Genomic DNA, 21838 nt, shown 5'->3' with positions numbered 1-21838 from the left:
TTTAGCCTCTCTTAGGTTTTATAGAAACACTAGCCATGTCATTCTGATTGCTCTTGTAAGGCATGGATACACCAGGAACTGACCCATTCAAACCTAAGAATAAAGCCCTTCTCAAATGTGTGACTCATATTTAAACACCCTTCCTGAATGCATCATCTAACCAAAGCCACCTTAAATGGAGGGAGGTTCAGTTGTAGTGCCACTGGGTTACAGAGCGTACATTCCCCGCTTCTGTCTTTGTGTCTAACCCACATATATGCTATCAGTATAATCAAACAGGTCACCTCAAGAGGCTGTTTCGTTTCTGCAAGACCAACATAAGGCATGTCACTCTTGCCACAGATGCCGGCTAGTAGTACTTTCTCTGATTTGGGCTTGTTTTCCCACCTTTGGTCCAAGTAATGGAGCTAGTAAGCCTAGCAGTACAATTCAAAATTAAGAAGTGCAAAACCACCATGCTCACAACACAACAGGGTTTTACTGCTGCTAGTTTAATCCTGGAGCGTGACCCAGCCTTATAATAGAGGACACAATACTATCTAATTCACTTAGGAACCACAGCCATCATTCTCTAGAATACATAGAGGCTCCTAGACAGGGCTAAACTTTAATCAAGATAACTTGTCTCATCAATGCGAGGGGTAACTTAACCTGGAACTCGCCCGATCAGCACAACCCCACAATGCTATGGTCTCTAGAATATCTTGGGGCCTGTGCACTACTTGAGTGTTGAGGCACTTAAGAGTTCCCTGCTGCCAGGACAGCCCAAAATCAGGCATTGCATCTTGTCTTACATGTGCTAGTGAACCAGGGGAATCAATTTGGATTTCTGACAATTCATAACCAGCCCCAATACTGCTTTGAATCTGCATAACTGATCCTTCAGGTAAACCAGAGTGCCATCCACATACCTTGACACCACATGGATTGTGTCTTCTATGCTGATCCCCAAAATCCCATTGTATTAAGCAAGGTCTCCACCAATGGCTCAGGGTCCTGACCCACTTATGAAGAATCCATTCAAGCCCAGGCATATGTACATTAAGCATATTCCCAGTAAGCAAGTGCTACTGCTAGCGCAGACATCCGCAATAATAGTTTTAATTACAAGCCTTAACTATTAAGAATCTCTTCCTGAGATGTAAATCAAACCAACCCAAAGTGCCAACTAACCAGTGATATTGAAAGCTTTTTTTCCAGGATCCAGCCGGTGTAGCAGGAAAAAATTTTTAAGTAGCCCTTAACAGCAGATTGAAGGCACATTCATATAGAAGCATGGCAGCTAGGGCAGTTCTCTACCACTGGCAGACATAAGCAGAGCAGCCACCTGTTACAGCCACCACACATTTGTTTTTTCAAATATTTTTGTATTTTTGTAATATGGCTGTTTGGTGACAGCGCGATTGTCAAAACTAGAAATGTGGTATATAATTGTATATGCAATTCCCATAGAGAAATTCAAGAGATGTATTTGAGAGGACAGCAGATCAGAAATAATCCCAAAGCGTTCAGTAAGGGACCCCCAGGGCAGTGTTTCTGTTTGCTGCAAGTCTGAAAATACAAAGCTAACCCTTAAAATTGTGTAGCAACCAGAACATGTCGTCACCAGAAGCCTAGCTCATCTTCCTGTATCAAATTAAAATGCTTGCAATGTAAAAGATATCATGGAAAAATAGACACAGTGCTTGACCACGAAAGGAGACAAAGGGGGAATGGAGCACCTAGTTCAGCCATCCATGTTTATATATGAACTGGCGTCAGAGGTTTCCAGTATCATTCAGGCAGTCCTACTATTATCTTTGCTTGGCACTTTGCAGAACAAATACATCTCGGTTATTTGAGATTGTATCTAGTTATGTGTCTGCTGTTGAGCCAAGGCAGTTTCAACTACCTCCGCCTACATGGACAGCTCTCACTTTCAATGAGACACCTGAGGTGAACAATCACTTCTCCTCAATATTGCCACCTTCTTTTAGCCAGTGCCAGTGCAGTGAATCTGAATACCATCTTGTTTCATTTGGTTCTTCTCAGTAACACCAACATAATAAAACTGACCTTGTTGTCCCATATTATTCTGTGTAGGAGTGCAATACAAAAGTTTGTTAGCCTATCTTGAGACCAAAGAAATGTGCAACTATAATTTCAATAAGAGTTTCGAGTTCTTGTGCACAAAATATTCAAAACTATATAGCACCCAAAGCAATGTACAAAGCAGGTTTGCTGCAACTGTCCAAATTCCATGATTCACGCACTATTCTACAATGTTACTAAGAACAGCTTCCTCTCAACAAAAAAACACAATCATCTCGGCACTACATTTTAATGATACGTAGGCAACAACCTTCCACCACACCAAAGAAAAATACCAAAGTCACCACATCACTATCATGCGCATGGATGTAGCTCCTCATACAAGCCTGCTTGCAAAAACCCATTTCCATGAGGCAGAGCACGTTACTTACCAATGTACTGTCACATAAGAGTCCTAAACTAAGGTTACCTACTGTAGCTAAAAATGAAAACGTAGCACAGGTGCAACCCATTGTGGAATCCTGGTTACCAGCTCCCTGGTAACTGGATGTCACAGGTTTGAGAATGTGAAAAGTAGGAATCGGCAGTTGAAGTGAGTTCAGCTTGTGGCTGCATGTACCTGCTTGTTCTCCATTAAAGCACTTCCTTTCCTCTACTTACCTGCGTGGAGTGGTCCTTACACAAATTTGAAAAACCACATAATGCACAGCACAAGTGCTGCATCAAAATTGGTTCTACAGGAGGAAATGAAGTTCAGTTGGAAGCAAATGCATTATCAATGGTGTTCCATACATTCTGGCTAGCTGTGACTCTCGAATTTCGATAATAAAAACACACACCAATGGTCGATTTTGTGCTGCTTACTGTTTGCCTTGGGGAAAACTTACCGTGCGGGAGGGAGAAGCCGGGGGCATGTTTTGAAGGCCCTCCTCCAGTTTATTAATACTCTCTCTACCCCCCCGTCTGGTGGGGTTCTTTTCTTACTCCCTTTTCTCTGTTCTTCTATATTTCGGGTCTGGTTCCAGGGCGACAGGCACACTGCTGGGGGGGAGGGCCGTACTCATCTGCAGAGGTGCAGGGTGGGGGGTTGGGGAAGGGGATTCTTTAGTCTTTACCCTTTTTTTCCATGGCCTCCTTTTTCTTCTCTGATTCTTCTTTGTTTTTCTTTTCTGGGATCAGCGTGGTACAACTCCTTTGTTGTGAATCACTGCTTTTTCATGTGTGCCACAATTTCCGGGGTGTTTTCTGGGCTCTAGGGCATGGGACTGCAGGCGCAACTGGTCATGATACTTCTCTACATCCTGCACTTCCTGTTTTAGCGCCATTGACTCGATAGATTGCCGTTTATTGTTTACGTTTGTTACTCTGCCTGCCATTTTTCGCTGCTGGGAAATTGTTTGGCACCTGATCCTTTCGTCTTTCCCTATTATAAAATGAAAGCCTTCTTAATCCTGGTGTTCTACTTGCGCCATTCACTGGCCGAGAATATATTAGCATGGAGATTCTGCTCCCCGAGGTTCTGCCTGTGTCAACATTGGATCTATGTTGCTTTGACTGCTTAGCGGCCGGCCCCGGGGGGTTGTAGGCCCATACTTGTTATTGGTTGAAATGCTAATAAAGGTTTTTCAAAAAAAAAAAAAAAAAAAAAACACACACCAGTCACTATCCTTCCAACAACGTGAAAAAAACAAATAGTAGGGCTTAACCGAACTGTGTGTACTGTAGGGTGCCAGTATTACTGGAAGTTAGTTTATGTCAATTTGGCCAATAACATTCTATAGAATCCAAATGTAAACACCACACACAACCCCCACCCCCAGACCACATGGTACTAATACTGCTTGTGAGGAACATGACACTATCATTAATCATCCTTTTTATACTTAAATACAAGACAGACCATTTATTATATACATTTTTTACTAACCTCTTAATGATGCTCTCAGCCGTTCGTCTCCCCTTTTCGACAGCGTATGGACCTCCAACTGCGCACACAGCTGTGGCTCTAAACCCATCGAAATAGGTTGCACAAACCTAGTAGAGAATTTATGTCAACAGTTAGAATTTGTAATACCATCTCTTCACAACAACACACACATGGTTAAAAATGAAGAACAAGTTATTTACCTTCGGTAACACACTTTTTGTTGGAAACGTTACCATAGAACACTCCTCTGGCCTGAGTGAATCTGGAAACATTTCTCCAGCAATGCTCCCAAGTACCACTAGGTGGCACAGTGGGGCTCTGCGCTGGTTTCATACCGCTCCGGAAATGATGGAATGGAGCTGCATATAAGTGGTACCTCAACAGTGAAGACGTGGCTACTCTAACGGAGATACCACCCCTTAGAATACTCTTCTGTCCTGACTGGATGTGGAAACTTTTCTACAGTAATGTTCCCTCATGCCACTAAGTGGCACCGTGCGGCTCCGCTCTGGCTCTAGAAGTAACAGAATGGAGCAATATATAAGCGGACACCACGCTGACATAATTTTCATAGTTTTATCTTTCTGCATTATCAGACTCAGAGTAGGAGGGTATCAGTGTTTTGATGAGTAATTTGAGACCATTTTTAATGACAAAGAGAGACCACTCCACAGTGCGGAAGTGGATGGCAGTGAGAAATGTGGATTCAGATCAAGTAGCCATCAGAAAGAGTTACTGAAGGTAAATACCTTGCTATTCTAATGGATTCCTCTAACCGCAGATTCCGTACCTTAGAATAGATACAAACATAGTTCCCCACCAGTGGATTGTCTGTGAAGTTGACTCAGACCAAAAAGTGTCAAGACAGTGGTGCTTCGTGAATATATGCACTGATGCCCGGGTCATAGTCTGACAGATTATCGAGGACGTGCACTCTGCATGCCAATGCGGTGGAAGCATCCTTATCCCTGGTGGAGTGAGCTCTGGGACTCTTCAGCGGCTGTTTCTTGGCCAGTGCCTAGCAGATCTTAATGCAGAGGACTATACACCTCAACAGGGTCCTCTTCTGCACAGCCTTCTATTTCTACGTCTCAGAAAACCCCACAAAAAGCTGATCATTCATACAGCGTTCCTAGGTACGACCAATATAAAGGCTTAAAGTCTTTTGGGTTCCAGCCAATTAAGCCTCTCCTCTTTTTTCAAGGGGTGGCAAAGAAAACCGGTAGGGTGATGGATTGCCCAATGTGAAAAGGAATAAAACGTTCGGTAAGACGATCACTCGAGTCCTCAGCACCAGTTTGTGTGGGGAAAAAGGTGGTATAGGGTGGTTGCAACAACAGAGCCTTAGGTTCACTCCCACAACAAGCTTAAGTAATCACAATGAGGAAGACGGTCTTTAAAGCTAGGAGAAGCAGAAAGCAGCTGAGCAATGGCTTGAAGGGTGTAGACAAAAGAAACGTCAGGACAAAGTTAAAGTCACACTGTGGCATCACAAGTGGTTTGGGAGGGAACATGTATCAAACATTTAGAAACTTCATCACAACAGATGGTTCAAAAAAGAATGATTAGTCTTGTAAATACAGAAAGACTGAAATGGCTGGCCAATAACCTTAAATAAGGCCCACTGCAAAGCCTTACTGGGACAAACATAAAAAAGAACAGAGGACATATTTGGTCATAATTATAAGTCTTGCGAATACTACACCAGGCCAGAAATGTGTCCCAGTGCCACAAATAAATGGACTTCATGGAAAGGTGAATGACATCCACCAGTTCAGGCAGTAAATCAAATACAGTCAACTGCTGTCTCTTAATTTCCACATAAAGGGGTGTAGATTGTGCAGACTCAGATGAAGGACCTTTCCACTTCTGCTGCAAAAGAATATCTTCCCAAAGTGGTAGCCTGATTTTAGCAGATGCTCATGCCCAATTGTTCCAGGTACCACACTGTAGTGACCCACCTCAGAACCACTATAATGACTTGGGCCTGGTCATTCCTGATCTTTTTCAGAACTTGGACCAGGAAAGGGAGGGGCAGGAAGGCGTATAGGAGTTCTGTGTTCCATTATAGCCGGCATGCATCTCCAGGCAAGTGTTCTTGAGGAAACTCCAATGCACAAAACTTTTGACGCTGTGCATTCTTGAAGACGGTGAAAATATCTAGTCAGAATTTCTCCCAACTGCTGGATAATGCCCTGTGCCAACTTGAGGTGTAGACACCATTCGTGATCGGCCTGATTCCATCTCTTGAATTTGTCCACTCTGGCATTCAAGTACTCTGCCAGGTCGTTTGTGATCAGGAAAATGCCCTGATGTTCCAATCAACTCTGGAGGCACAGAGCCTCCTGATACAGGACCCAAGACCCCACTCCATCCTGCTTGTTGCGTAACACATGGCAGTGGAGTTGTTCATGAGAACCTGCACCAGTCTCCTCTTGATGGAAGGTAGGAAGGCCTTCAATGCTTGATGAATGGCCCTCCGCTTTAACAGATTGATATGAAGTAGAGCTTTAATCAGAGAAAGAGTATTTGGATCTTCTCCTTCCCAGATGACCCACCCAAACCAATAGTGAGTCATCCGTCACCTCCGTCAGCTACAGATGGGGAAGGGGGTATGCCGCTGGACAAACTTGAGCTGCCACCACTGCAAATCGTGAGCCAACTCATCCGGGATCTGGATGACATCTGTCAGATTTCTTTGGGACTTTGCTACTTAAAATTTCAGATTCCATTGCAAAACCCTCAGGTGCACACAGGCAAAATTGGCAAGGAGGATGCAGGATGCTAAGAGGCCAAGAAGTCTTGGAGCTGCTCTCACCAAGATCCAAGACCGAGCCAAAATATCTGGATCATAGCCTGAAAGTCCTGGACTCATTGCAGCAGAGGGAAGGCCTGGAATAGCACTGTTCTACAAAGCATGAAGGTGCAATTTCGACTTGTTGATAGGGAACCCCAACGATGTCAACAGGTTCGCCGTGGTATAGAGGGTTCTGTGACTGACTGTGGTGCGCCCAACTTAAACAACCAGTTGTCGAGGTATGTGAAAACTGATATCATTGACCTCTGTAGGTGGGCAGCAAACAATGCCATCACTTTCGTTAACAGATGTGGTCAGCCGTTGAGGCTGAAGTAGGGCACGGCAAACTTCACAGATAAATGCACTAATTCAAGAGGTTTTGTTGTTCTGGACGCACACTAGTCATGTCTCCTGATGTTACTGGGGTCACATAGTACATTTCTTAAGTCCTAAAGGAAACTGGATCCTTTTTAGAGAAAAGTCAAACTAGCACCTCTCTCTCAACCTCTCCCACTTAGTTAGGCTCACGTGGGTAAGGGTGTCAGGAAACGGAGAAACCGGTCAGAGAATCCCTCATCTGTAATATTGTAGAGCCTCACCATCAAACCATAATTAGTATTGAATCATGCACAGGTATTTTCCAACTATTATTAATTATGTTCAGTTCTCTTACTAATAATATAAATGACACTTATCACAATAATTACAAATACCTCAGTGGACAAAATGGATTAAAGGGTGAATACTACATGCACTGCAGTCGTATTTTATCACACATCTTTAAACAATTAGTCTAATCTGTATCTACCTTATGAATAGAGGACTCATAAATTAGGTGTTTTAGAATATTTTATGACTAGCAAACCTTTATGCCATAAGGCCAGAAGTTAGAGACCCATCTGTCTGAATCATTCTAGTAGCAACCGGTCCATCTATCCTTCCCCGTTGCAATCAGCGCTATCTTTTACACATTTTCCATATATGTTGGTCTTTGGAGCAAGGACCAGTTTGCTCATGCTCTTCTCATGCATTTGCTATCCAGGACAGTTAACAATGCCTGAGTTCAGATTTTAGAAACAGATCAGAAGTTATATTGAAATGTAAAACACTGTAGAGGGAGGCTAAATCCATTTTCCAACTTGTTAATATGAGCAACAGAAAAAATATACGACAACTGAGCACATATAATATGTAGGCCTGTATAAAGCTGTTAGTAATGAACAGGCCTCTGGTTTAGGTCATACACTTCAGTCATGCACTTCAATAGATTGAATGCACAAACAATGACCATGATGCTTACAGCAAGGCCAATATTGTATGTGACATGATCTAAACATTAAATAAAAGCCTTGCTACTAGATAATGTGCTGCAAAGAAGAACGGTAAAATCTTTTACAGGTTTGCAACAATTCAAACCACTTGTCACTTACACAGCGATGGAAACCTACCCAAATTACCCATGCACTGAAAGGTGCCCTGCCCACTGCAATCATAACTCTGGCACGTTTACCAATTCTTCAATACTTGCACAAGCGGAAGAAGTTTAGAGGGATTGTCTCGGTCCCTTACTCTACTCCGATAGATGCCAGCTCCACAGTCTTGCGGACCTGGGGTGATGCGCATTTACACACAATTCTTGGACGATGATTGGGGTGTACTGATGACCACTTATGACAAAGGGGCTGAAGTTCAGCTATTTTAAAATTCTCCACTGTTTGCACTGATCCCTTGAGAGGTTACACAAAAGTAAAGATTTGCCCATATTCACAGTGCTGGCAATGCAGATGAGAGTCTGGAAATACAGTGAAAATACTGTGGGAGTGCCCATATTTATTGCTCTAGTAGCTGCAAATTTGTGACTTAGTCAAACAACAGTTAGTCACAGGCGGCATTCTTAGACTGCGACTGGTCTCTCTTACATGACCCCTCACATCGCTGTCCGCGCACATGACCAGACGGCTCTAAATGGCTTTGGTGGTGGAGAAAATGGAAATCCTTAGATTGTTAGAAAAGAAAAACGGCCCGATTCAACACACATGGTGGGGGGGCATGAGCAAATTGGCAGCTTTTGAAAAATTAATATTTGTCTGAATGATAGATTAACCTAAATTTGGGGTGTTGTGTGTTTCTTGCATGGCCCACTGTCGTTTTCCCTATGTTAGCCTAGTTGTACATGTTGAAGGCTGTGTTTCTTTTGCACACATTACTACATAAACATGCTTGCTTTTGTGCCATGTTGTATTATCACACCGAACCTGCATATATTTACGTGTTCTGTTCTTTTCCTGGGATTTAATCTGAACACTATAGACCAGGTCAAACAACAATGACCCTTAGCACCTAGATATAACATGAGAATGCAGCTGCTGTTTGTGAGTACACGTCTTGTTATATAACTAAGTATGAGTGGCTGCTTAGTTATAATGCAAAGATGCAGTGTGTAGCAATAACTGAATTCACCAAGGAGAAGTGGTGTCGTTTTATGCGTCCTGTTCCCTGCGGCCAGAGGGCAGAAACCAATGCCTCACCTTCATCATTATTTTTGAGCTCTGCCAAACCTAATCTACTTAATAATGTTTTGATATACTGTAAACAATGAACAAGAAGTATGTACATATATGCATCTCACAAGATACACAATTATATTCAACATTTTGGTCCCAAAATTATTTTAGTATGCTATGAAGTGAACATCTGTAATAAACAACAAAAGAGGGTGGATACAGCTAGCCTTTATGGATTTGTCATCAGCCTTTGACAGTGTTAACAGAGCAAAATTATGGTTGTGGTTATTTGACCTATTGTTTGACTGTAATATTATCCATTTTTTACACGATCTTCACCAGGACCTCACAGAAGTAGTCAGATTCGATCAAACTGGGTCCTTGACATCGCCAATAAAGATACACAAAGGGGGTTAGGCAAGGCTGCATTTTGGCACCACTGTTATTCATGCTACACATCAATAACTTACGCCCATCTTTGTGTGCGCCCTCCAAGGCCATATCCTGGGTGCGGTTGCAGTTTATTCCAGCACCTATATATGCTGATTAAACTTTCCTGATAGTTAGATCAGCTGTGGGCTTCCACTGACTTCTTAATTCATTCACGGAGTTTATAGCCTACCTTGATATGAATACAAACTATTCTAAATCCCATACAATACAGAAATGCATTTCAGAAGAAAATTATAGGAGGGAACCAAGAAGTGAACAGATTTCCCACCTTCCCATTTTTGGGGGTCATTTTTGACGAGAGGGGATCCTGGGCCCTGCAAAAAAGGGGTCAAGAGAAACCCGATGGCCAGATCAGCAGCCTCAGTATTTGACGTCACAAGAAGACTGGGGGCTAGACTCACACAGGCAATGGTCAAAGTCTATCAAGCTAAATGTTTGTCTATCACTAGTTATGGTAGTGACTTAAGGATTGTGGTGGGATACAGAGAGTAGAAAACAATTTTATAAGAAGATTGTTGTCTATCCCTCAGTCGGTTGCCACTTTTACAATCCATGAAGAACTGGGGCTGGAATACATCTCTGATAGGCTGGCCTTTTCACCTCTATCTAGATGGCTTAAAATCTGGTCAAGCACGGCACTAGAGCTGAATCAGGGCATCATAAGAGATTGTCTTTCTTTGGACAAAGGCCATACCATGCCATGGTTACATCATATCAAAGACTCACTAGAGAAATTAGGGTGCCCTGCCCTATATGAGTCACCAGAAAGGTTCAATAACAAAGACCTGCCCTGGATTAAAAAACTATTTATGATAAGAGCTAACACCGAAAGAGAAGACAGGGAACTCCAGAAACCCAAGGTTAAGACTAACAAACTTTTAAAATCAGATCTACCTACGGAACCCTACCAGAGTGTGGTCGCAATACCCCACCACCGCTTCCTCTTAATGTGTTTTAGATTCAACATCTTGCACTGGCTTTCAGCAGCACCTCAGGGTCATCACAATGTGGAAGAACAAGGACCATATTCTTGCGATAACGTTCCAATGCAAAACACAATGCACTCTAATTTGTTTTGTGATCACTACAGCATCCAGCGACATCGTTCTATTTTACCCTTGCTAAGAGGGAAGGGATTATGGCAAGAAAAACGCACTTTGATTTTCCTTCAAATGCTGCAGTGCCCTTTAGTCTGTTTTAATGTGGCTAGTTACTTATCAGGCGCCCTTAAAAGTAGGAAAAACATTTGGTTTGCTTAAGTCATTTGAGGGCTTTTTAAAATTGTTAGTTATTGTATTTGCAATCATTGATGATAAGTATCTATACAAATACAAAGACATGAGTTTTATCCTATTCATTGTCGTTTTTATGTATGCAACGGACTTTATGGTTTTTATTAACCAAATAAGGTATTTTGACTTTAACAACAAACTTTACACATAACCCAGACGTTGCCATCTTTCTTGGTGAGCTGCTTTGAGTCAACTTGCCGATCTCCTGATTTCCCACTGTGTGTACAGTCTTCACTTTATGGAGAAACCATATGTGAGGATGAAGGAAACTCGGTTGTGAAGAGGAAGAAGCAGCCAGCAGCTCAAGAGGTATTCCCAGTCACTCAGTGTGCCTAGATGCAATTTCGTTTACAATGTGCACAATATACATTCCGTCGATCTATAAATAATAAGTACCAAACTCTTGTTAAACTCCACAACAAGAGGCAAAGAAGCTTAGTAGTACTGGACAAACTCTCAGGCTGACAGATGAGACAGTGCAGGCATGCCTTTGTCAGCCTGGGAGTGGGACCAGTACTACCAACCCTGTTGATTCACACCAGTACCCCTATTACGAGATGATGAGATTAAGGTTGAAGAGATCCAAGGGATGTAATTATCTAGTCCTTGTACTATCTCTTGACCCATCCCTGGCCACCAGATGTTTTTGTACCCAGAATGGGGAATAACCATGCAAGCCTGGAAATACTAGGTTACTCTCCACATGATTAAACCCGATAGATTCGCTAAAGAAATCTGCTCAGATTAACTACCTACTATGACCAGGTGGTAACTCTGAGCAAAGGATTGCACGGATTGGAAGTGGGAGTGGGGGTGGGGGGGGGGGGTCAACAGACATGAGGAGAGGATCGTATTCTCCCCCAGTGGTGCTGTAGCTGGTTGTGTGGGAATGGGTCTGTGCCTCAGTCCCTGCCATATTTAATTGTGGTTTTACTGGATGCAAATCAGTACCTTGTAACACCAGGCTGGGTGTTCCTGTGCCCTGTAATACCGGGTGCGGAAACACTAGGAAAGTTGTAATGGAGACCCTAAGTGGGGAAATGCATTGGGTGGAAAAAACTATACTCTGCGTTTTTCAAGTTCTCTCCATTAACCTCTTGAGTGCCCATGACGAGATGGTCTCGTCATGGGCCGCGGTTGCGCTGTGCCCATGACGAGACTATCTCGTCATGAACCCCGCCCGCTAATGAAAGGGCCGTCACAGGGCGGGGAAAGGGCGGGGCACTCAAGGGGTTAACACCTACTCTTAGCAACAATGTCTAAACTGAACGAGATGGCCTGCATTTAATGCAAGAATATTACACTCCGAGGAACTCATTTACAGTGACTGGAGCCATAATAAATTAGGAGAGTACAAGAGCTTTACATATGCATGCCACTTCTTAGTTTCAGTATTCTCCTATTATTAAGATGGCCTATGGCTATCTTGGGGCTATCGTTGTGCTTTCGTACAAGATGTGAAAAAATAAGTCTTCCTTTATTTTTCGTTAGGTTTCGATGAGTAAATTATTTATTGTTCGACTACGTTACATTTCTGCAAAACTGCCTTATCTACACATCGTGAAACAACAATTTTAACAGCTGAAACGTGTACTGAATAAACCCGAATCAAAGTCAGGTGTGTATAATCGCCATCACTGCCACATAACTCATAACATTTAGTATCAATTGCACTAGATACGCCATTTCATTGGATAAGTGTTGTTGACAAGATGTTTAAAGACAGTATTTATCTAAATTTGCTTTTTCCTTCCTAGCAATGCTAAAGATGTTGCTACCACTACCTTGTTGTACAGTTACACAAAAACACGAGAGGTAAACTGTGTTTAATATTTATGACTACTTTTACAACTCCAAAGTAAACTAAAATCACTTCTAGACCACGCTGCAAAATTAGAATATAAATACAGCTGCGAAACAGTTGTACAATATGTACATCTATCACGGTAATTAATACAAATCTTAACTGAGATTAACAGCCAAGTGGTAGAATTTCTATTATGTAGAGCAATGCAAGCGAGTACAAATGTTGCAACTTAAAAAAAAATCTTAGAGAGGGTGAAAAATAATGTCAGCGTGTAAAATAACGTTACAACACAAAAACACTGTAAATATGAGAACGACTTTAAGTAAGCAAGGCCCTCAAAGTGTTTAATTTAACAATCGTTATGTGAGAAAATAAAAAAATAGAACTTAATTGATGCATGTGCGTCGATGGACCATGGCGAACCTTTCACTAAGGATTCGAATGCAGAAACTGGGCGTGAACATGAATATCGAGGCACCCAAACGTGATAATCATGAAAAAAACGAGCTTACAAACGTACCAATCATTGGTCAGGTTAATAGGTCTGGACTTAGCAAGCCTTTAATTACTTTTTTTGTATTTATTTTTAAAACCTATGCAATAGACATTAACATTCTAACAGTAAAATAAAAAAATGCTGCACTTTAAAGGTGGTGTGCGCATATGTTCGCAAACGAAAAAAATAGAAAAGAATTAACATTGCAAAAACTAATGAGCAGAAATAAAAGGAGTGATTGGCGTACTAGCCGGGCACCAAAGTATGCTACTTTTTCAGGACTTACAGATCTGTGCTACTATGTCCCTGGGCTGTATCTCATTAAAAGAAAGTCAGCAAACAAACGCATGTGCTCCTTTAAGATGACATAGTCAAAAGTGCGCCGGGACTGAAACCCAGGCTTGAAACCCAGGCATCATCAATATGCCCGAGACCAGATTTCTACTTTTAAGGAGTAATGAGCATGATGTCCTCACTTCGCCAATTAGCTTAAAAAAATCAAAACCTCTAGCTTTATGAGTGTAGAATATGACTGTAATATGATTAGCTTAAAACTAACAACAATAATATTGTTCTGCATGTACCGCTGGCCAGGGTCTTGCGACTCTCTAGAGCACAGGTGTTAACGATTACCTATTTCAATAGTACTCTATCTAATGATGTAAAACTGAGCGAGGCCACCAAAATGTTACTGTTTGACCTGCAGGTTGCACACAATCCCAGCCATAGTTGAGTAAAAGAAAAACTACAGTTCATGCCAAACAGAGTATGGTTTCACTTGCTGAACAGTGCACATATTTTAAACTGAATTTCAATATTCAATGACTGACAGTGTCTCTGTATGTGCAATCAGGCAGCATTGAAAGAGATGAAAAATGTGTGTGGGGGAGTATATATATAAAAGGAGGAGGGGGGCTTCAAAGAAGCGCAACTAGGAATTCTTTCCAAAATGCATGCCCTGGCTCTTCAATGCAGCTTGAAACATGTGAAGTAAAATACTGTGCTTGGCATAGTGAGCCACCTGATCTGTATCTGGGAGCCTCTGAGGTTTGTGATATTGAATTTCCGTACATCACACAACAACTAACCTATGTCTAAAACAAGCCGGATCATTTGGCCTTGCCAATGCTTGTTAGTATCAAAAACATGAGTAACAACAAAGACGTTATTGTGAATAATCAGAATTGAAAATGTGTGGAAGGGTTAATTTTTCACTGAACATCTCACTCACCCCCATTCTGCCTTTCACACCACTTTCCTCTGCAGCCTCTCACTTCCTTAGATTGGTACTAGGGGTTGGCGGAAACTGGCAGAATTTGGCGACTCCGCGTTACTCTTTTAATGCGGAATTCGGGCCAAATTCCGCCAATTACCACGTGGTGGAACTTTTTTCCCCACGAAGCTCCAGAAATGCAAGCTGGCGAGCGAGATTTGGTGTCCCCTAATGTGATTTTCTAGTGTGGGGGGTCTCGGTCAGAGGGCTGCTTCTCAAGTAGATTTGTTGCTGCTTGAGTACATTTTCTACTTGAGCGACAGCGAAATCAACTCAAATGGCTGTGAGCTTATGCACACTGAATGGTGCTGTTCGCACAGACTTGCTGGCGCTACCAGCACTAAATTGCAGCACAAGCAGAGCAACTTACATATTTTACGCCCATTGGCAGAACTCAGTGGAATCTCGTGAAGTTTTTATGCAAGTCCGCAGAATTTCACTCATATAGAAGTCACACGTAGCCTGGAGTTGAGCATTTTGAAAACTTTGTGTTGGTAGAAGGCAAAACTCAGAAATATGATGTCAGTGTATCTCATGCATGTTGATAAGATATTGATTGTATCTAGATATCTAGATAGTGTTAAAGGTCGCACAGAGCTCAAGCAGGACTCAGGGTAATTTTTATCCAGGTAAATAACTACTGCCGTGTGTTCAACATCCCTCTTACCCCCAGCAGGACTGATTAAACTTAATATCAGGATTAAAAAAGAAAATGACTGAAAACATATTTTGGTGATAAACATCTAATTTAGATGGAACAAAAGCAATGTAAACTCAATAACTTGGCACCTTCTACCAGGATGGCAGAAAACTGATCTGAGACATAGACTTAAAATGCATGTATTGTTAACCACAGGAAAAGAAGCATTAATAATGCCATTTATGTGACTGTCTGACCCTACACAAAGACTAAACACTGAAATTATTTTGGTTCTCTAATAGCTCCACCATTTGTGCTAGAAATGTCAGCACCAGACAGTTTACATCAGTATTAACGAAACACATTAAGCAAGCATATTGGCACCGGTAGCAGCTCGCCACCTTTAAGCTCTCTGCAAAAATAACAAGGCGAAAAAAACAAACCTTATAATATGAAGTTGGCGGAAACCCCTTTGCTCTATGAACTGTAACTGCACCTCCATCAGCACCTGGAAAGATAAACACAACAGCAACCAATATCAGGCCACTGAAAAAAATACTATTCTCATGTTGTCAACACTGCAAATCACAGCACATATTTGGTGGCTGAAATTGTTAAACTTGATTAAAAAAAAAGTATTACCAGAGAATATATTGAGGGTTTGACCACTAACACTGAGCTCTCTGCCATTTTTTTTTAGGTCAAAGCCTGCCAGACAGTGCAGCTGTCTGGTTTGCTAAAGACATTCTAGGGACATTCTGACAGCTTCCTTCAGAATGGATTCTGGCCGTTGTTTACCATGGGCTTTGTGGTTTGTAACTCACATTTTCTGGCTTCTAACTTATTTGTTTTAGGCTGTCCTGGCTCAATTCATCACTCCCAAGGATCAAAGTCTTTTCACACTACCTCTCCTTGTATTTTTCAATGAGTGCTCCTTTCCGTAAACAGGCTTGTACACCTTATTCTTATTTTGCCACATTTGCTGTGCATTTAAAGACAGAGGTCAAATATCAGGCTCTGTCTTCCGAGGGAGCTTGGTGTTTACTTTTCTTTCTCTGACTTCAAAGTGATAGAATTTATGTGACACTCTTGCTTGATACTTGGGGTAGAATAAAGGGGTTTTCTAGCACATAACATTTAAATGAATCAGAATTAGCAAAGCACAAAGGTAGCATATTTTTTTTAAATTCTGAAGTGTGCTGGAAACAAATACTTTAATATGATCAAAACAAATAAATACACTAGGTGATGCCATTTCCACACATTATCGTTTGTGTGCTGTACAGTTTTATTAGTAAACTGTATGTCTATGCAAATGTAATGGTCATTTCAATTGAAAATATGATGTGTAATGGCAGTGTGCTATCATATCATGCATAGTCCACTCTAAGCCACCCCATTCTGCACCACTTCACTGCACTCTGTGCCACTGCACTCTACTCCACTCTGCACCTCTCCACTCAACTGCTCTCTATGTTGCACCGCTCTACTCTATGAAAATGCACACTACACCATTCTACTCTACACAACTGCAGTCTCTGCCACTGCACCCTACACCACTCCAGTCCAGTCTAGGCCATTCCACTCTACTCTGCACAACTCCATGTTACATCACTCCACTGTATGCCACCCTGCACTCTATGCCAATATACCCTACGTCATTGCACTCTATGTACCACTCCACTCTATGCCCCTGCACTCTATGCCAATACACTGTAAGCCACCATAATCTACTCTGCACCACTGCACTCTACACCACTTTACGCCACTATACACTGCACCACTCCATTCTACGCCACTTTCCTCTACCCTGCACCACTCTACTCTGAAACAATCTAGTCTATGTCACTGCAGTCTATGACACTGTACTGTAAACCACTGCATTCTGCACCACTGTACTCTACGCCACTGCACTGTACTCTACACTACTGTAGTCTATGCCACTGCACTATACTTTGCACTACTGCACTCTACGCCACTGCACTCTGCCGCACTCCACCTTATGCCTCTGCACTCTACGCCACATTACTCTACTCTGCACCACTCCATACCACTGCATTCTTTGCCACTCTGCTCTGCACCAATGCACTCAACACCACTGTATTCTAACCACTGCACTCTATGCCACTGAATTATATGCTGCTGCACTCTACGCCGCTATACTCTGCAATGTTCTACACCAGTCCACACTACTCTTCGCCACTCCAATCCACTGTACGCCACTGCATGCTACTTTGCACAATTGTACTCTATGCCACTGTAGTCTATGCCACTACACTTTAGGCCACTCTAATCTACACAACTCTATGCCAAAGATGTCTATGCCAACGCACTCTACGACACTCTACTCTGCAACGCTGCACTCTATGCCACTCTACTCAGCATCACTCCACTCTACGCCACTTCACTCTGCAGCACTGCACTCTATGGCACTGCACTCTACAGCACTGCACTTCCCTCCCCTCCACACCATTCTACGCCACTCTACTCTGCACTGCATTACGCACTGCACTCTATGCCACTCTACACCGCTGCACTTTCGTAGGACACTGGCTCTCTGTATAATTAACTAAAACGAAGTACACTGTGCAGAGAGTCCAGTGAGTCCCATATTGGTTTACAGAGGCAAAAGCGTATAATACTAACACTCTATGTGTGGTGCTGTGGACATGCAGTTAGGCTTATCAGAGGCCAGTCCTACATATTTGTTGTACTCACAGAGGCATTAAATGAGACAAACACTCAAAAATAAATCCAAAACCAATTTATAAAAGTAGAATCGATTTGTATGTAATTTTTAAGACCAAGAACTTTGATTTACAGTAAGTACTTTCAAAGTTACGATTTTTAAGAGTTCGCAAAATATATCACTTTTGTGCGCAATTATGCACTATTGAAGTAAATAGGGAAAAGCAGAAAAATGCATATAAAATCAGGCAATGCTTTCATGAAGTTCACCTTCTCATTTTAGGTTGATAGCAGGACCAGGACCAATGTTCCAGCAGCAGAGGATCAGGAGCATACCGGATTCGGCTGAGAGCAGGGTGTTGGTACCTGGTGCGCTATGACAAAGGGGGCCACTGGAAAAGACACTGCACAGTAGGACTTAAAGGTAAGTCACTGGGTCCCACTCAAGGGGGGAGGTCACAAGGGTCTCAGGACCATGGCAGCACAGCTGGATCTTAGCTACTGAGTCTGGTCAGGACGGGTGCAGAGCAGATCGGTCAGCTGGGTGCCATGCATCGAGATGTCCTCGTGGGTAGGAGCAGGCAAATTAGAGAGGCGAGTTCGGGACAACTGGGCCACTCACAACATGGGTCTCAGGGGTCTCGATGTCCCTTGACGGGTGCCTGCTTCTGGGGCAGTTGGAGTCCGGTACTGGATCTTCCCCTCGCTGTTTGTTGAAGGGGTTCTTGTACCCCGGGTATTGGAACAGTGCGGCTCCATTAGGCCCTGGTGTCTCCAAACTTGATGGGGAGACAGATTCGATGATGTACCGCTTCTGGTTCAGGTGCTGCACTGGAGTCAAACAGGACTTAGCAGGATCGTGCCTGCTGTGTGCAGGGGAGTGATACCTTCACTCCAAGGGAGGTTCTCAGCGATTTCTAGAAGGTTGGATGAGCTCCGGGGTTCTTGGAGTCTTCAAAGGTTCAGGACGAGACTGCACAATCACGATTGTCGAGTCCCTGAGGCAGCAGGCAGAGTTTAGCGTCAATTTCTTCTTTGTCCAGGTCTTCTTCTTGTCTGTCAAATCGAACGTTCAAGGTCCAGGGAAGCAACCTAAATAATATATTTAGGGGCATTAATGGGGGAGACAGGTAGTAGCCAATGGACTACCTACCTTTAGGATGTCTAATCCCTGTACGTGACCACTTCCTGTGGAAAGGGACACTAACCTAGCCCTGATAGGTGTTTTCCCACCATCTCAAGATGGTGGATTTTCAAGAGAGGGGTCCATATTGCCTGCCACAACTTGGGGTGGTGCTGGCTGAATGGGGACCCTCCTCATTAAACTAATTTTTCCACCTATCCTCTCACCAAATGTGGTACAGTGAAGCCACCATGGAGGTAGGACACACATACTGATAAGTATCCAGCCCATGTACTCTCTATGGCTTCCCTGTGCACTTACAATATCCAAGAAAGGCTCAGATATTGCAGGGTCGTATCTGCTCATGGAGAGATGTCCACACAAGGGATATAGTGCACCCTGCCTTAGGGCTGTAAGGCCTGTAGTTGGGGTGACTCACCTATTTCTCATGCAGTGTATTAGGGCATGGCACCCAGGGCTGTATGCCAAGTCGGCTCTTCGGATTTCTCTACATCATGACACGCAGCCTGTTGTGGCAGTTTGCACGGTCTTGGTGAGGGGTCACTCGGGTGGCACAATTCCTGTTGCAGTCCCAGTGGACCCCCATCAGTACCCAAGCCCTAGATACCAGGGGTAGCATTTACTAGGGAATTATAGGGGTGGCTGAAGTTGTACCAATCGTGGCACAGTTTTGGGAAAGAGGTTTGGCACTGGGAACCTGGTAAGGAGGGATCCAGTGCACTTACACTTCGAAATCACATCAGCCACTGTGCTCAATGTCACTGTACTCTACGCTGCACCACTCGATCCAACACCACTGCACTGTACTATGCAACACCCTAATCAACACCAACGACGCTGCATTGTGCATAGCTGAATTCTATGCTGCCGCACTCTATGTCATCGCACTCTACATCACTTTACTCTGAAGCACTCTACACCAGTCCACTCTACTCCACAGTATGCCACGCTACGCGACTCCACTCTATGCCACTCCAATACATGCCCTCTATGCCACTCCACTCTTTGCCATTCCACTCTACAACACTCCATTCCACTCTCCTCTATGCCACCAACATTTAGCCATGCTTTACAGCAGGCACGCTGGTGTACACCATGCTCAAATACATTGGCAAAATCAATCAGGGGCGGTTGCTCCTTTTGGGAGGAGGAGCGTTGCTTCACCTTCTACAAGTACAGCAGTAAATGAACATAAATATAATGGTCTCAGAATTGCCATGATATGCAAGTGTAAGGGTGGGGGCGGGGGGTGTAACTACTGTTTGAATAGTAGGAGTGACATCGTAAAGTGTGGAGTGCGCATGTCGGATTGGCCGACAGTCTTTTGACGGCCAGCCCGACATGCGCACTTCTGCCCACACCAAATCCAGCAGTTGTGTTAACCAGCTGAGGGATTGCACAGGTCCCCAGTATCAAATGGAGAGCTGGGTTAGCCTGCTCCATCCAATCCTGCTGTTTCTCTCATGCCGAGAGCATCTGCAGGACTGGTTAGGTTCAAGTTGGCATGAACCGAAAGTCTCTTCTCTGTGACTTGGACCAGACAGTATCAGCCTCGGAGGAGGTAGAGCCATCATTGTACAGGTAGACGTGTCTGTTTCTCACTCATCTCTTCGTTTGCTCCACTCGGTTTTACACCCTGGCGCATTGAAACGTTAACAAATGGTTATTGATACAAACAACTCCCATCATACCTTCTTCTCTGCGTGTTCTGCTATAGGCTGTGAGAAAGACAAATTCCCCAGCTTGATGCCAATGTGCGCTTGCTGAGTACTGACACCTGGTTACAGCGATGATTTACGGCCCAGCAGAAAAGGATGAGAGTGGGAGAATACGTGTATGTGTGTGACTGTGTGAATTTCGGTTTACTGGCGTATTTTTGCATTTGACATATATGTGCTTTAATGTGTGAAAGTTTATTTGCGTGCGTAAGTTTGCCCCAAGTGCGCCGGGTATGCCCAGACGTGGGTCCCGGGCTCACTGTGCCACTGGAATCAAGCTATCCTGGCTGAAGAGGGGTAAAACCCCGAAATCGGTCCTTGGATGCTTGTTTCCAGTCCAGGGAGGACCTGGCTTGGCAGTTCGGGCTGGACTGGACTGTTCCCATGAGGCACATGGTCAAGACTGATTTGCATATGGCCAGGTCTAAACTGGGGTGGCACGGTGAACAAAAGAATGATGGATTTAACCCACATCTCTTGACTGGGTGAGAATGTTGTGATTTATTCTGCATTCCGTCCATCAATTGTGTGTCTTTTGTTTTCTCGCCCTGTGTGACATTTAATCATCGCTTTTGCCACATACCGACCCATCTGACTTTCTTTTCCCTCACCCACCATCGCGCCCTAGATCCCACCCACCCTCCTTCCACTTATCTTACATGCTGACCATCTCGCTGCCCTCTCCCCCAAAATAATGAATTTATTGCCCCGCTGCTCATCAAACAGGAGTAGTACATCCTTCTTCCATTGGGCCTCGTGTCTAATGCTAGCTGCCTGTGTAAAGCAAGCCCAATTAGATCTCCCTTCAAGCCCCCTTTTAACCCCGTGACTCGGACGGATATCTTCAATTAACACAGGCGACATCAAAGGAGGGTTAGGACAAAGGCCTGCTTGATAAAAGTTGAAATGGGGAAAGTTGCCAGCAGGGCTGGGGCTGTTCAGTTTCCCTCTCTCAATCGCTTTGACTACATAAATGTGAAGACTTTTCAAAATCAGAGAAGTTGGGGAGAAGGCGCAACAAAGTGACAAACCAGTTGTGGCTTTTTAAAAGGGCCAGCAAAAACAACT

At 43.5% G+C, this 21838-nt stretch overlaps 1 protein-coding gene across 1 annotated transcript in view; it reads right to left on the bottom strand.

Moving 5' to 3' along the window:
• LOC146862495 (uncharacterized) overlaps window positions 1-21838 on the bottom strand; it is a 596942-nt gene that overhangs the window by 242682 nt on the left and 332422 nt on the right. Inside the window, exons 10-11 of the mRNA XM_085641700.1 lie at window positions 15664-15728; window positions 3959-4065 (exon numbers count right to left, since the gene is read on the bottom strand). Coding sequence (XP_085497826.1) covers window positions 3959-4065; window positions 15664-15728 — 172 coding nt within the window. The remainder of the gene's footprint in view (window positions 1-3958; window positions 4066-15663; window positions 15729-21838) is intronic.

This window comes from Triturus cristatus, chromosome 2_2 (genome assembly GCF_964204655.1).
Source record: "Triturus cristatus chromosome 2_2, aTriCri1.1, whole genome shotgun sequence".
NCBI lineage: Eukaryota > Metazoa > Chordata > Amphibia > Caudata > Salamandridae > Triturus > Triturus cristatus.
This window is presented reverse-complemented; position numbering and strand designations above follow the sequence as displayed.